Source organism: Triticum aestivum, chromosome 3D (genome assembly GCF_018294505.1).
Source record: "Triticum aestivum cultivar Chinese Spring chromosome 3D, IWGSC CS RefSeq v2.1, whole genome shotgun sequence".
NCBI lineage: Eukaryota > Viridiplantae > Streptophyta > Magnoliopsida > Poales > Poaceae > Triticum > Triticum aestivum.
The window spans coordinates 574,599,769-574,616,256 of NC_057802.1; the positions used below are offsets into that span (position 1 = coordinate 574,599,769).

The 16,488-nt window shown below is 44.0% G+C and overlaps 2 protein-coding genes across 5 annotated transcripts; both read left to right on the top strand.

The window, feature by feature from the left end:
• Positions 1-1,029: 1,029 nt before the first annotated feature.
• LOC123076553 (nascent polypeptide-associated complex subunit alpha-like protein 1) lies at positions 1,030-4,000 on the top strand. The gene is made up of 4 exons (XM_044498736.1): positions 1,030-1,126; positions 2,083-2,166; positions 3,130-3,254; positions 3,353-4,000. Exons 1-4 carry the CDS (start codon positions 1,030-1,032, stop codon positions 3,686-3,688), a joined length of 642 nt encoding a protein of 213 aa, XP_044354671.1. The 3' UTR covers positions 3,689-4,000.
• Positions 4,001-4,646: 646 nt separating this feature from the next.
• On the top strand, positions 4,647-9,824 carry LOC123080595 (uncharacterized). Of its 4 annotated transcripts, none has more exons than XM_044503534.1 (3): positions 4,647-5,191; positions 7,926-8,004; positions 8,676-9,824. In XM_044503534.1, exons 1-2 carry the CDS (start codon positions 4,763-4,765, stop codon positions 7,959-7,961), a joined length of 465 nt encoding a protein of 154 aa, XP_044359469.1. In that variant the 5' UTR covers positions 4,647-4,762; the 3' UTR covers positions 7,962-8,004; positions 8,676-9,824. The 4 variants fall into 4 exon arrangements, with proteins under 4 accessions (XP_044359469.1, XP_044359467.1, XP_044359466.1 ...); XM_044503532.1 differs by having other exon boundaries at positions 8,704-9,824; XM_044503531.1 differs by having other exon boundaries at positions 8,707-9,824.
• Positions 9,825-16,488: the final 6,664 nt, after the last annotated feature.

Consider the following 16,488-nt stretch of genomic DNA (forward strand, 5'->3'; position numbering starts at 1 on the left):
AGTGTTGGTAGTGGACATTTTCCTATGAGCCCGTACGTCCTCGGTTGGCAATGAGTGCCTCGCTAGTCTCCAAAGGAACATACGCATGTTTCCTGGTACGGGTGTTTTCCATAATAGCTTTCACGAAGCCACATCTCTATTAGTACTGAACGAACCAGTAGAACCATCGATCCAAGCTTCCTGCCTGTACCTTGTAGTGATCATCATCTTGTATGCTGATCTCACAGTGTAGCAGCCACTTTTCTTAAAGTGCCACACCCAGCTATTTTGTACCTCACTTGTACAAATTTGGATATTAAGAATGGATGGAATATCAATTGGTAAACACACCTCTGATAGTCGCTCCATGTCCCATCTTGCGGAGGTATGGTCAATAAGATCCGTGACAAAGCAAAGGTGGATTGGTTACCCGGCATCCATAGGGGCGCAACATGGCGTCCCTTGGAATCCAATTACCTGACCATATATGAGTTGAAGCTCCGTTGCCAATTCTCCGTATCAATCCCGGCTTGAGTACACCACGTCCTTGTACTACTGCTCTCCGAATCCGGCTTGGATGATTACCCAATTCTGCATTCAAAATCGAGCACGAAGGGGAATATACCGCCTTTAAAATTGTTGCACTGAGTGATCATAGGTTTTGTAGAATGCGGCATGCCTATTTAGCTAGGAAAGCGAAACTAATAAAAAGTTGAAACCATGAAACTAGTTTACACCCACTAAAAGAGGTTATTGCTAGATTGCCAAGACTGTCCAAGGAAACAGTCATGAACATTTTGCACGGTCTAGGCCCAAATTAGTTTGAACCATGGGCGAACTGGCCCAAATTGCACGGTCTAGGCCCAGTTTACACCCACCAGACCAGAGAGAGGGCACGAGTCAAGCTCAAGCGGGTCCCTTCCCTTCTTCCTGCCGTCGCAGTCTCCCTTCCCTCCCTTGGCCCTCTCCTCTCCCGCTCCCAAGTCCCTCCCACCTAGCTAGGCTAGGGTTTTACTTTCCCCTCCGACAAGCTTTTTCCGGCGCGGCACCATGACGGTCGCCGAGCTGCTCCGCGCCCAGCTCGAGGAGCACAACATCGAGGTGATCCTCCATTCCGAGCCCTCCCCCCTCTCCGATTTGGTGCCGTGTCAGACTGAAAAATCTTGGCCTCACATTTCAGAAAAAATAAAAATAAAAAATCTTTCCCTTTCTTGCTCGTTCGGCCCCTGGATTGGCGTGTTCCGTTGCTGTGGTAGCGCTAGATCTCGTCTGTCCATGTCGCCTAGGTCGCAAAGCTCTGGTTGCAGAGCTATGGGTCGAGAGCTGTGTAATTGGTGGCCAACCTGATGATTCTCGCGTGCTTGTCCTGCGAGTTTTCATGGTGAAGGGCAGCTGGTCAGGCCAACCCAGGCCTCCATGAACCTCCACCTGAGGGTGTGGTAGCATGTACGGGATCCATGCTCACTTGTCCAGCTGGGAGTTTAGTTTTCAGGCCTAACCTTTCATCTTTCTGCTCCTAACTTTGCTGTTACATGCGTTGTACTTCTTCATTTGTTTGCCGGTTGTCCTAATTATGTACAGTTTGAACTGAAATGCTACTGCTTTGTCTTATGGATACAAATCTGAAAAGAATTTTAAGCGAGCATAGATAAATCATCCACCTTTGATGATTTCTCCAGTGGGAATGAGGCCTTGCTTGTTTGTAATTAGCTTTGGAAGTCGGTTAGTAGCCTAAGTATCTTATCTTGTGTGTATGCTTATATGCTTTATGGCATATTTCCTGTACCAACAATATAAATAAATGTGTTAGCATACCTTCTGTTGTCAATGCAGACAACAGTTCCTTGTAATTTCAGTTTATCTTCTGGAGTGTCATTTCAGTTTATCTTCTGCTGAATGCTGATGCTACTTAGTATGTGCTTACATATTCATGCTGGAAAGATAATACTGTTGTTAGATTGTTTACTGTTCTTTCATTTGTGCATATGGCTAACTCTGTTTCCCTGCACTCTGCATATGCCCTGTTCCGAGGGAGTGCTGTTTGGTCTTTAATACTTACGACGGTCAATTAATATTATTGTTGTAATGCATACTCTCTGGGAGATGAGCCTATCCTTGAGGATGATGATGACGACGATGAATACAATGATGAGGATGAGGATGAAAAAGATGACGATGATGTTGAGGGTATGTTCAAATTCTGTAGTTCCTTCTATTCAGTTCAAGTAGCCACTTAGTTACAGATATGCCTATTTCTTATCATAATGCTGCCTTGTAAGTTCTAACATAAATTTAAACATCTGAGGTTATTGCCCATACCCGAATTTCAAATTAAATGTTGCTTATTCAACTCCTGAATCAATGGATTATTTTGTTTCTATTGGGCTAAATTTTGGCATTTTCATAATTTCGAAATTGTTACCTGATCTGTTCCTCAATGAACAAACTCCAAATTTACCTATTTTGGTTCACTTTGACTTGTTTTTTATTTGAAGATTAGGAACCGACCAGTTTGTACCTGTTCTAATGCTCTGTTCTTTACGAACCATCACTATGTCGTTCTGGTCTATATTCTCAGTTTTTTGGAACTGTATGTCATATGCACTTATTCCTGAATTATTCAGCACTGCTTATTTACAGAATATATAGTTTCTTGAGTACTTCCTGCCATTTGTATATAATATTCATGTATGTACTAAGGTGGCACCTTGTATCAATTTGAACTTGCATTAACATATACATGAATGTTCAGCTATAGCATTTAGTTGGATAGGAACAAATCCTGAATGTAAAATCTTGCTTTTGCAAGTATAATTTTGGTAGGTGAATCATTTCAATGCATTTAGTATGAACTGATGCTGGAATTTCCATTATAGGAATAGCTAATCCTTTGTACCATACCCTAAGTGGCAAAACTAAGATGTTCAAAATTCCAAAATCGACAATGGATACCAAGAAGACTTGATTGCAGTCACAGTTTCTGTTCAATCTTGCTTTAGAAAAGTTTAAGTGTTGTATGAATGTTACACTTGCCATTTTCAGCGATTACAGATAATAATCCACAAAGTGAACTATGTCCACTTGTAGAATTCTGGGCTTTTTGCAAATTTTGAAAATCTGACATTATGCGTCTGTGCTTTCTGGGACTAGGAGGTGATGCTAGTGGAAGATCTAGGCAGACAAGGAGTGAGAAGAAGAGCAGGAAAGCCATGGAGAAGCTTGGCATGAAGGTCATTACTGGTGTGAACCGTGTAACTATCAAAAAGAGCAAGACCGTGAGCATCTTAAGCACTTTACGACATTGTTCCCTGAAGCATAATTATATGCTGGTGGTTATCATATTTTCTTAAGTCCTTCTCCAACACAATTGCAGGTTACGTTTGTCCTCTCCAAGCCAGATGTCTTCAAGAGCTCACACTCAGAAACCTATGTCATTATCGGGGAGATCAAGTTCGAGGACCTGAACACTGAGCTGCAGACACAAGCGGCAGAGCAGTTCAAGGCGCCGGGCCCGAGCAGGGTCAATTCGATGGGTGAGCCGTCCGTGGCAGCAGTCCAAGATGACGAGGAGGTTGACGAGACCGGCGTTGACAAGAAGGACGTCGAGCTCATGATGATGCAGGCCTCCGTGTCGAGATCCAGGGCCGTGGAGGCACTCAAGGCTGCGGATGGCGACATCGTCAGCGCCATCATGGAGTTGACTAACTAGGTCCTGGAAGGTGGAGTTGTGTCCTGATAATAGGGGGGGTTGGGTCAATGCTATCTTTTGGCCATGTCCTCTTGAATTTTGCAGCTGCGTAATTGGAGGCTCTGTGTCTCTGTTGAAAGCTGAAACAGTATTTTGGAGCATGTTGTTTCGGATGCGGGTATGGCTCCAGAGCGTGGTGAATGCCACCTTTTTTTGGAGATGTAGGTTTTGGAGGCGTTTAAACATGTGATGATCAGCAAACTGCTTGCTCTTATGGGAAAATCTGAATTGGCTGTGCCAAGTTTTGCTACAAACGGATGTCATTCTGTGTTCCAGACAATATGTCGTTCTAGCTAGCTTTTGTGTTTTGTTAACTAACTACAGCCCTTGTGACAGCTTTCAAGTTTGTTTTGCCACATGGATCGAAACAAGTTAATGACGACATGAAAATAAGATCGGCCTGTTTATGCTTATGGCAGAGCTGGAGGATGGTGGCTGTGGCGAAGCTCAGCCGATGAACAATTGGGTTTTGTTTGCTGGGTTCTCAACTTTTTGATGTATCATTACTCTTTTGTCAATTCATTTTTCTTGCCAATGTTTTTTTCCTATAGGTGACCAAAATTTGTTGTGGGCAAAAACCCTTGGTCTCTTTGGTGCAAATTCTTGGAGATACCTTTGCTTTTCTTGGTCAAATCTGATTCATATGCATTACTAAGTTTTAGGTTTTACTGCTGTGAGAAGAAAGAGAGAGTTGTACTCCCTCCGTTTGGATTTAGATGTCGCGATGGCTTTTTTGCGAAAACCCCCTCCATCTATTTCCGACCGAACCCGCGGTCCTCGCCCTCACTTTCTTCTCCGGCTGGCCGCCGCGGTCCGCTCTGTGCTCTTCTCCGGCTGGCCGCCGCGGTCCGCTCTGTGCTCTTCTCCGGCTCGCCGCCGCGCTCTCCCCCCCTCCCCCCCACCACGGATTCCGCGCTCTCCCCCCCCCCCCCCCCCCACACCTTCGGTGGCCTCGCCGCGCTCCTCTCTTCCTTCCCGCGGCGAACTTCCAAAAAGCTTGGACCTTTGAGTTCAAGCCGGCGACGGATTCCGTCGATGCGAGGCCGAAGGCGCCAGATCCAGACCACTAACAACATGACGCGGGCAGCAACCTTCCCACAAGCAGCGGCCATGGCGTACTCGGCCTCCCTGCAGAGCTTCCTCCCGCCCTCGGCCCACGCGGCGACGTCGTCGTCCCAGCACCGGCCCAACCACGCCCGCCCCTTCCAGTGCGCGGCCGTTTCCGCCCCGTCGGCGGCGGCCGCCTCGCCGTCGGCCTCGGCCGTCCCGGCGGAGCGGCTGGAGCCGCGGGTGGTGCAGCGCTGCAACGGGAGGGCGGGTACTGGGTGCCTCACAAGCTCACCAAGCTGCCCATGGAGCAGATCGACGCCGACAAGCTCACCAAGCAGGACGTCGACGTGCGGCTCAAGTGGCTCGGGCTCTTCCACCGCCGCAAGCAGTAGTGTATACCCCTGCTCTGTCAAGGTATACTCTGAATTCTGAATTTTTATTAGAACTCTGAATTTTTATCTTGTGGCACCATAAGAGATACTCTGAATTTTGATCGAAGATACTCTGAATTCTTCTTGTGGCATCATCAGAGATACTCGTAGAGTAGACTAAATTTCTCCCTCTATTGCTCATGGAGCAGCCTAGAACTGAGTGAGTCTGTCCAAGCATCATGTTTGAACTCGTGGAGCAGCCTAGAAAAATTAAACATCAGGTAGATAAATAAATTCAGTTTTTAGCTCGATGTAGCATAGGGAGATTACCTGCACATTACCCTTAGAGTAAAAAGGCTTCAGAACTCAGGAGTCAGGAGAAAGTTTGATTTTCAAAAAAAAAAAATTGCCCTCTCAGATCTCTGAACGGCAAACAAAGGTGGCCCTTTTAGGATGCTTTCGACTTTTATGAGGGAACAGTCTAATCAGTGTTGCAGGGTTTAGACTAGATACTCCAGTTATAACACCCCAATTATTGGAGTACATATATTAGACACCCAATTATAACACCCCAGTTAGATTTGTTTGATTCAGTTTCAACTATAACATTGACACTGTTTGTTATACCCGAAGCTAACTGAGAAAATAGAACAAGCATGCATGGTCTTACAGAGGATATGGGACGAGCAATATCAAACAACAAAGCACAGGGACAAAAGAAAAACTCCTGGGAATAGTTTATAATGTGCATGAATGAACAAATTCAGTCTGTACAACAAACACACTTTTAAATTCAGAAAAAATGAATGAAGTCTGTGTCTCCGGTGCTAAAAAATTTCACCATAAAAAGCTCCTCCTTGGCATTAATTTCAGTTAATTTGGATCTGTTTGGTAAATTACAAGATTATGATTGGTAGCTGCCACTGTTCCACTTATCTGAATCTTCTGCCAAAATCACCTGGCTGCAAATGTCATTCCTAGCACCAACTGGTCATTCCTGGCACCAACTAGAGCACTAGCTGACCCCAAGTAAAGAAGAGCTGCTCTTTTCCTGCTGCTTGGAGGCTGCTGGTGCTCTTTTATTGCTGCTTGAAGGCTCCTGGTTCTCTTTTCCTGCTGCTTGGAGGCTGCTGGTATTCGAAGGGTGTTTCTGCTTCTTCAAGGCTGCTGCGGCTCTTTTCTTGCTGCTCTTTTCCTGCTGCTTCTGCTCTTTTTCTGCTGCTAAGATTGCTTCTGCCTCTTCTATAAAGGCTTTGGTCTGTCCAACTAGCTCACGATCGATAGATAGAGCTATAGGAAGTCGTCCTTCTGACTGCCGGCGTTCCTTGTTCATGTGAGGGATCGAGTAGTTTATCGCTCCCTTGTTTCTCATTACTTCTCGGATGCATGACTGCAGCGTCACGAAGCTTCTAGCTAGCTTATCAACCGGGTAGTTTCGATATTCCTCCTCCACACCTTCTATCAGTTCCCTGATGCTTTGAGGTGCTCTGCTATCGGTGTGGGACTGGAGAGACCTGAATATGCAGAGATCAAGAATGTTCATGTCGGGACTGTTTGGAGGCTGTTGAAGCAACTTAATATCCAAATCAGTCTGTTCTATGACTTGTCAGAAAACCGGGTCATCGGGAAGAATATGTGGCGTGGCATTATCTTGTTGGATATAGATTGTCCGTCCTTCATCTTCGTTCGGCGAGCGCTCTTGGATCGCAGGAATAAGTTTCTCACACATGTAATACCTCATTACATCTCGTGTGACTTTCAATGATTTGAGCTCGAGCGTCCCTTTATCTCTGTTTTCACTGGTTCTTTGAGCAGGAGACTCTGTGACAAAAGCCCAAATGCCGAGCTTTCCATCAAAAGTGACCTCACCACCTTTGCCGTATCTTGGTTTAGCCACGGCTGCGAGAAACATCACCTTGGCGATGCTATCCTTATGATGCAAGGTGCGCAAGGGGTCGGGTTCTTCGGGAAGCAAATAGTAGTTGTTCACCTCCCCAGTCATGTTGAACCACTTTTCATCCATGTAGGCTATGTTGTCTAATTCCCGTGTCGCAGACCAATAATCTTCACACATAGCCAAGCACCATTTCAATCTCTTTACAATGTTGGATAGGTTTAAGTGGGGCCTCAACTTATTACTGTGACGCCTCAAATGACCCCACTCGAACCTTGAGTGTAAGGTCGTGCAGCTTACACCCAATGCCTTTGACAGACCTCGCAATGTTCTCCTTCTGTTCAATGGGATTGTCACCATCCTCGACAGATCCAAATCTTTCCGCTTGCGGCCAACTCTACCTGGCTTTTGATTTGAGACATCAACTTTCTCCCCTTTTTCAATCTGTTTAAGAGCTCTTTCCCATATTCTCTCAACATTTCTTACGGTTGTATCGAGTAGGCTAGCAATGACCTCCTTGTCTTTTTTCAGAACTTGTCCATTTTGGGTCTTGATCACCATGAGTGCAAAATAAATACCATATCTCTCCTCATTTGTGAGTTCCCCATGAATTGGTTTCTGTACAGCACTTGCTTCCTCATGAATTGCTTCCTCTACACCACTTGCTTCTTCATGAATTGGTTCCTCCACACCACTTGCTTCTTCCCCTGTCAAATAAGGAGCAAAAGATAAGTCATGTAGCTATTGCAAATAATAGGAGTAGATCATGGAAATGAAAATGAAAATGCAAAACTTTTGGAGGTAGTACCTGTTGCTTCATTATTGACTGGTTCTTCATTGTTGTATCGTTGTTGACTGTTGTGTTCTTCCTGTTGATCTGCAGGTTCTGAGGCATTATCTTGTTGAGGACTCATGTTGAGATCAATCACAAACATCATTGCGGCGGTGGAGCACTTGCTCAGGTAACTGTTCATGATCCAATAAGAAAGAACATTCTGGTCAAGTTAAATCAGCTAAATCAAAGAGGCACCTGAAAATAGTTCTCTCCACAAGAATTGTTTGCTAGACTGATGGTTATTGCTTCATTGGTTATTTTCTTCATTGGTTATTGCAGAACAAGTAAGTAGTGATGGGCTGCTTGCTTGAGCCTACACCATGCTGTCTTTTGTTCAGACTTGAGAGTAAACAAAGAGCAGCTGTAAAAGCTTTGTTTCTTTTACAATTCCTAGATACTCTGCATCTACTCCCAAATTCTGTACTGAATAAAACTGTTCTGTACTGAATAATGCCCAAATTGTACAAGGAGGACATTGGATCATTGTCTAGTGCAGAACAAGCAATGGGCCTGAATAAAACTGTACTAAATAATTTCTGGAAGTGCATGTGAATACCACCAGCAGCAACTACTCTAGCATTCAGTATTGAGCTTCATTGGGTATTCAGTGTAACTGTGTTACCAGCAACACTCAGTATTCAAGTTCTGTTTAATCCAGTTTTGCTTTACAATCAAACAGGGAGAGGAATACCAGCAGCAATTAAGTTCTCTTTAATTCAGTATTCAGTATTCAGCAATCCAGTTTTGCTTCTACTCTTTCAAGTATTCAGTATTCATGATCTTTAATTCAGTATTCAGGTTTACAATCAAGTTCTCTTTAATTCAGCAGCAACAGCAACAGAGGCGGGGGCGGGCGCGGAGAGGAAGACCCTGGGGAGGAGAGGTTGAGCAGGGCCAACGCGGCGATGAAGACCCTGGGCCAGAGTGGCGACGAAGACCCAGCGCCGCGACGGCGACCAAAATTGTCCGCGGCGACGGCGGCCAAGGCGGACCAAATCGAGGACCTAGTCATCAATTTACTGCTTCTTGGCACGATTCAGAGGGAGGTGACGAAGAGGAAGAACTTTAGGAGCAATCCCGCTGCTCAGGTAGGCGAGGGCACACCCATGGCGGCTGCGCGCAGCTGGGCGGCGGCGCAAGGCGCCTCCGTGGAGGTTCTGCGCGTCTCCTCCGCGACGACGCAGGTCGTCTCCTGCACAGGCGGCTGGGTCCTGCAACACGCGGAGACTCTCTCTGGGTGCTGAGGAGAACGGGGGAGGAAGACGGGGGATGGTGGCCGGAGCCGGCGACGCGCGAGGGACGGTGGAGAACTGAGGAAGGAGACGGGGGCGTTTTTTTAAATGATTCAAAAGTATCAGGACATGTTTGCAAAATGCATAATGTACAGCACGCGCGACATCTAAATCCGAACGGAGGGAGTAGATTTTGCTGGTTGCCTTGCCTGCTCATGTATGTGCAGGTTACAGGCCGGGCTGCGGCGAGGTACACTCCCCAAGTTCCTGTTCCCCCTATTTGCTCGCATATTGTAAGTCTAGGTCTCGAATCGGAATGCGCTAGGACTTTGTCTGGTGAACATGGGTTGCAATCGAGGGGGGGACAGAGGAAAAAAATGTTTTATTCAGTTTTTACAGCGTGGTTTTTTTTGTCCACCTTCCGATTTGTTGCACGTGGCTATCTCCCTATGGAGGGCTTTGGCTGAGCTGTACTGCCATCTTCCAACCTTTGCCCATGCGCGAGCCCATCAGTGATGCCGCTGCTTTCCTTCCTTGGAAGTAGATGCTCCTGGAATTCTCCGACCGCCGATGTGAACTTTTCAGATGATAAGTTTTCATATGCCTCCCATTCGTATTTCATAACGGATTGCGTCAATCCAACCCATTGATAGTTGTCACTGCTCTCTCGCTTGGGAACCTTGACCCCGCTCGTGTTTGTTTGGCTGCTAGTACCATCTTGATAACATAGTTAGAGGCCACATAGAGACTACAGAGAGGAGCACCTGGTCCTTTATAAGTGCCGGTCATGCTTAGGCCGAGGAAAGTTGGTGAGCACGTTACCTATCCATCCATTAATTTTGTGACCAACTTATTGAGTACCAATCCTACCTAAGCCTCAAGTGCCCTTTATAAGTGCCGGTCATGCTCATGCTCTGCTCCATTCTCTAGGCTCACCCTAGACTCTGCACTCAACACTTTGCCATGCTTTTCAGAGATAGCGCGTTCGGAACCAGTATGCCTCATACACCTTCTGGAATTTGTGGAAGGAGCGAAATGCTCGAATCACCACCTCCCGCCCTTCGGAGTCGCAGATAGCCTCCAAGATTGCAAATGACATGTCATTCCTATTGCAGTTGCAGAATAGGCTACTGTTGTCTTTCTTCTTTGTAGCCTCTGTTTTCCCCTTTGATCCCTCCTAGGTTGTTCTAAATCTTATCCCTATGTCAAATAAATCCAAACTGAAATCGACATACCATCTAGCACGATATAAAATCTTGATACTAAGGTGCTTCAATTCAATGTTATATCTCTGCATATGAGTAAAATCGAGAAGCCCGTGCGGCACCATGGCACTAGGGCGGGTCTGGAAGCAGGTTCCATGCCATACCTGTTTTAATTGACAGAAGAGCCTTGCTATCTTTCTTCTTTGTAGCCTCTGTTTTCCTTTTTGATCCCTACGAAGTGGTAAATCTTATCTCTACGTCAATTAACGTCAAAAATATAAAATCTCAACATCATGGTTTTTTAATTCAATGGTTTCTGCATTTGATGAAACAGAGGTTTGTGTGACACTAAGGCATTGTGCTGGGTTTGGCAGCGGTTCCATGCTAGCTAGGTCAAACTAGTAGTTAGCATTCACTCTAGGATGGATGGTATGAATAGGAGCCTTCCATCATGTCATCTTGGACCGGAGGTTTTAGTCTTGTTTCGTTTCATTCTATTGGCATATATGTTTTCTAGTACTTTCAACGCCCGACCATGTGCTCTAGTCGAAATCTTCCATAGTCTTCAAGATTTTGTTTCCAAATGCATGCATGTTGCATTGTTTCTCCATGAGTTTGAAAATTTCATTCCAGCCTCTCTGCAGGGGTAAGACTATGTTCCTATAATCCCTCACCAGATCCCATCTCGTGTGGGAGCTTCTATGCACTGGGATTGTCCTAGTCAACTACAATACTATCCTGAGATAACTTGTGAGAAAGCTCCCCGCTTTGCATATATTATATTTTGTATTAAGGAAAATTAGGGGAAAACTGAGGATTTGCTCTCAGTTCTCACTAAATACTCGACGAGCTTCCTGATGCGTGAAAGAGAATTTCCCCCTCATGGTATAATAAATTTTGGTCCACATCTCGGCCATTGGTGAGTAGATTGCGGGTGGCCGGCGCACATGTCCTCTGTCCCCTTCCACCCTTCCACCACACTCCCTATCTCTATCCAACCGAGCTAACATTCGTCAACAACAACGCTCCTCTAAAGATACTTCCACACATCTCGATATTATGCTGCATTGCTACTGTCTCCTCCTCTGCTCGGAAATCCGTGGTGCTGAGCTGTTTCTAGACCCATGTAGATTGTGGCATGTGATGTGTTCCCATATGTTTCCCCGTTGACAACCCATCGTCATTGTCAATGCTCTCACTCTCTCTCGAGTCCCTTCAACTTAGTTTGGGTGCATGTACTTTCCTTTATAAGGACGGCTCTTGTTTACATCTGCATGATTAGTGAGCGCATTTCAACCATTAATGCAAACTAAAACCAACATAATACCATTGAAAATCTCAATACTAAGGCGAGCACTCGATCGCTCCTTCACGAGGAAAAAAAATGTGCGGTCTCGTTCGTTCGCAGTTGACCGATTTCCCTGGTCGCTCGATCGCATTTGATCGGTCAACCATTAACTTTCAAAAAAGACAAAAAAAACCTGGAAAAAATCGCAAAAAAAGTTCGACAATTCAAAAATGTTCACAAACTTAAAAAAAGTTCATGAGTTTGGATAAAGTTCATAGATTTTGAAAAAAGGTTCATCGAATTTGAAAAGTTCACAAAATAGAAAAAAAGTTCATCGATTTTGAAGAAAAAACTTCAAAAATTTGCAAAAAGTTCTTCATTCATCAATTTTTGGAAAAAAGTTCACAAAATTTTAAAAATATTCATCAATTTTGGAAAAATATCACAAATTTGTAAAAATTTCATCTATAATTGAAAGAGTTAATTGATTTTGATTTTTTTCACAAATTTGAAAAAAAACCATGGACTTAAAAAAAGTTAGCGAGATTTGAAAAATGTTCACAAATTTAAGATAATTTAATGATTTTAAGAAAAGGTCATGAATTTATTTAAAAAGCAAAAACATGAAAAAATAAATAGAAAGAGAAAGAAAAAAACAGACGAAACAAAACCGAAAAAAGAAAACCAAAATAGGAAACTGCTGCATTTTTTTAGCGTTGCATTTGAAGAAGTAAAAAAAAATGCAAACTAGGCACAACACGTCGGGAACTTGGCTACTGCCTTTGGTATTGAACTGGGAGCTCACACCCGCCATGCTTCCTTTCTGTAGAGAACCACCCCTCGCCCGCATTGCCTAGGAGCAGCACAGCGATTCGGGCACTCAGTGATGTGGCGGCCTTCGGCGAAGTACTCCCCATGTCCCCATCCCCCCATCCCCTCTGCTTTGGTTGTGTACCGTAACATCAATTGTTCCTTATGAATGTGCATGTACCCTAGCTCAGCAAGGGTTTGCAATCTCTATCTCTAATATACTATCTAAAAGAACCTAAGGCTCCGTCTTCCGTTGTCCGTCCCTCTCGGTTTGCTATCCCTCTCTCGAACGGGTTTTCCTCTTATCCATGTTTGGTAAAACAATCAATTTCAATATGGTAATCAATCTCTTTCTTTGGTAATCAATCTCAATTCACGTCAATTATGGCGGTAATCTCTCCTACCCCGCGCCCTTGGAAGCCAGAGGCCTAGATCTTGCGGCCCTATCACATCAGGTGAGTGTTTGCGCTTTTTGTTTGGCTCTGGCAGTCAGTACTCACTACTCACTACATGCATGCACTTAGTTGAGATATAAATTCCAAACTGTTCTTGGGTTCTTTAAATGGGTCACGTGGGATTAAGGAGGGTGAGATCTGATGTGATGATGTATGCGTATATGTGACACCATGGTTCAATGCATTATAGTATAAGTTATCATCTTGATGTTTCATTCTGTCCATTTTGTAGTACCATATTTATTCTGTCTGAACATTTATATGGACAACACATGATTTTATTTTATCAAATGAAAACAAGTGATTTTTGAACTTCGTCTGTTTTGATTTGTCACATCTTTTATTTTTTAATTCTATTCCGAGTTAACCAAATCATGAAGATTGTGATATCTTAAAACTTTAGTAGAATAATTTGTATTTCTAGACTATGACATTTAACATTTTATTTTGCCATGCTTCTTCAGAAGTTCCATATTATTATTTGGCTTCAATTTTATAAATTTTTTAATGGTGATAGCATGTTATATATACTAGCTAATCCATTATGTTGCTTATTTGTCCTACTTTGGAAAAAAATTGTCCTAGGAATTTCTGTTGTTGTACATTTGCAATGACACATGGAATGCCATTTTCAGGTACCGATGGTTCTATGAAAAGGGCGTAGACAAACATGTTTTGTAAATGGATCGTATTATTTCCTCCCATATTTTTCTTTACATCTAAGGGTGAATGATAGGACTTATAAAGTTTTAAATGTAAAGATATCTTATTCTGTATAATAACATCATGTCATTCAGTTAATTATATTTCACTCTATGATGTTCATTGGTCTTCGATATGGCTTATGACAATTTTTCCGGAAATTCTATGAATCATAATAAACCAAAGCATAATCTCCATTGCTTGTTCATTCGCATCAAGATTTGTCCCTGTATGCTCCTCTTATCATGTTACAGGAAAATTTGGTTCCCGTGGCAATGCACGGGCACATATACAGTTTAAGTGGAGAAAAATGAAATTCCTGCTATCCTCCTTTTAGTATCTGCGTGAAAATGAGGTGGAGTAGTTTGGGAAGATCTGTACTGCTACCTTATCTCCTCCGCGAGTCTTCTAGAGTTTCCATTATAGCCTTCCCTCCTCAGCAATACTTTTTTTCGCACTGACTCTACGTCCGATGCGACTCTTCGAGACGATGAGTTTCCGTATGCCTACCATTCGTATTTCATAATGGATTGGATAGATCCAACCCACGATTTATTTTCACTGTGTTCTCTCACTTGGGACATTATAATCCAACCCCGTTTGTATTTGTTTGACTGCTACTAATATCCTGATAACATTGTTAGAATCTACAGGAAGTAGAATATAGACACACTTTTGCAAGTGCTGGTCATGCTTGCACATTATTTATCCTGACACATGACCTCCCCCTTTTGTAAGTGCGGGTCATGCTTACATCTAGGAAGGTTTGTGAAGACATTAGTTATCCTGACATTAATTTTGTGAGAGTCCTGGAATCTGCTTCGGACCTAAGACATAAATGTTGTTTCCCCAAAGAGGTCTAGCTACATATATGTGCTCAGCTCCACTGGAGTCCGCATCATACCTGGGCCTTAATTGTCCTTTCCTAAAGAGGTTTTGCTACACATGTGCCCTCTGCTCCATCCTCTCCAGCTCACCCTAGCCTCTAAACTCAAAACTCATTTGCCAAGCATGTGGGAGGTTGTGTTTTTAGAGTTTGTACTAAAGATTAGAACTATGCTCAATGTTATAGCCTCGTGCACCATCTAAAATTTGTGGAAGGAGTAAAACACTCTAATCTTCTGCGACACCACATCTCACCCTCGCATTCGGATGTAGGACCGAGCTACAGAATGGACAGGGTGGGCCGCAGCCCACGCTGAAATTTTGGACCAGTCTATACACCATACGTGATTAGAGATGGGCTAGAGGAAAATAAAATAAAAGCCCAATACCTTTTCCCAACCTCTGCCTGCCCAGGACAAGAGAAAACTCTCACCTCAAGAAGCCCTAAACCCCTAAAAAACCTCAAGAAGCCCTAAAAAACACCTCAAGAAAAAAAAGGACAAGAGAAAAGCCAGCCGCCGGCCGGGCAAGATCGAGCCAGCCGATTCCCGTCCCTGACCTCCCGATTTCGTCGTCCCTCTGGCTCGCCGCTCACCTTAGGCCATCCCCGCCTGCCTCGCTGCTCGTCGGACGCCCAGGAGCCCTTGGCGCGAGCCGCGCCACCTCCGCCGTGCCCCCCCCGCCCCTGGCCGCCTGGCGCCCCTGCACTCCGGCACTCGGTCGGCAGCAACCCTGTCCCGGCCCGATTTGAGGTACCAGCTCTTGGACTGCCTATTCCTTTTTATGGCTTGCTCTTTGTTATGTCATCCACTATCCAGTACTGCATATGTACATGAACCGATGGACACAGTGCTATAACACATACACATAATTTGTGTTCAGTTACATCATTCTGTACTTTTTTTATGCAAAACAACATTTTAATTGAGAATTTTAGTATGTCCATGAGACCAGATTAAACCTTATTGATCTATTTCTATGTGGTATTGGTAAATTAATTAGAACATTCACATGCCTTATTTGTTAGTAATTTTTTTTTCCAGGTGAACCACCCTGTTCTCAAACTCTAGTTCCGTCACTGGTCGCAAGTGACCTTCAAGATTGCAAACGAGACAGGGCAAAGCCCACTCACGCCGAAGGCAGTATTCTGTAATTAACCGAGCAACTCTTCTTAAATAATGAAAAGGCTCCGGCAGCAGTTCCATGCTTGTTCTGGGTCAAACTTGTGGTTAGTGTTCCTTGTAGGATGGAGGGCCTCGATAGGAATCTTTCATCTCTACTCTTATAACAAATAGAGTTGATGATGATGGTGTGCCTGCCATCCTGCAATATAGGTCATCCAGTTTATATCCGACGGATAAGAAGAAAACTATGGCAATTTTGCAAAAAGATACCCACACCCCACTCCACATTTACAAATAAGGCATTCCCTCGTTCATCTTTTTCTTCCACAAGATAAATTACTCATACAAATGCATCTTGATGTTCCGTGCAACGCATGGGCATCTTACTAGTCATATCATAAAAACCGAGGTTCTATTCATGTTTTCATCTAAAACTATTGGCATGTAATGTTCCTAAGCATTTTGACGTCTGGCGGTGCGCTCTAGTGAAAATCTGAATCAACTGTTCGACAACCTTCCAGATTTTATTTATTTCTAAATGAGTTTGAAACTTTCATTATACCCTTTTGATTTTATTTCCAACTACAGGCAATTATAATATCTAGCGGATCCAGCATTGGATAGCACCGTCCCATCCATGCCGAGAAGCAGCATGGATTCTGCCCCGGGCAATAATGCATGCATTGTTGAATAGATACCCTGTGGATGATATCATAGATACGACAACTTGTGAGCTACACTTTAAAACGAAGAACATATCCATGAAGGTGGCGGACGGCGTTGCTTATACAAATCCCCCTGAAGCAACATTCCATTGCAATCGATTCTAGCTGACTATGCTCGTGTCGGGGTTGATGAAGTGGCGACACAATATTCGGGGCTAGAGCTTGACATTCCTGGAGGTGACGAT

Excerpts from the sequence above, each read along its gene's own strand:
- LOC123076553 (XM_044498736.1), top strand. The coding sequence starts at position 1,030 with ATGACGGTCGCCGAGCTGCTCCGCGCCCAGCTCGAGGAGCACAACATC. Across the intron at positions 2,167-3,129 it reads AGATGACGATGATGTTGAGG|GAGGTGATGCTAGTGGAAGA; the intron begins GTATGTTCAAAT and ends TTCTGGGACTAG. Across the intron at positions 3,255-3,352 it reads CTATCAAAAAGAGCAAGACC|GTTACGTTTGTCCTCTCCAA; the intron begins GTGAGCATCTTA and ends ACACAATTGCAG.
- LOC123080595 (XM_044503534.1), top strand. The coding sequence starts at position 4,763 with ATGCGAGGCCGAAGGCGCCAGATCCAGACCACTAACAACATGACGCGG. Across the intron at positions 5,192-7,925 it reads TATACCCCTGCTCTGTCAAG|GTTCTGAGGCATTATCTTGT; the intron begins GTATACTCTGAA and ends GTTGATCTGCAG.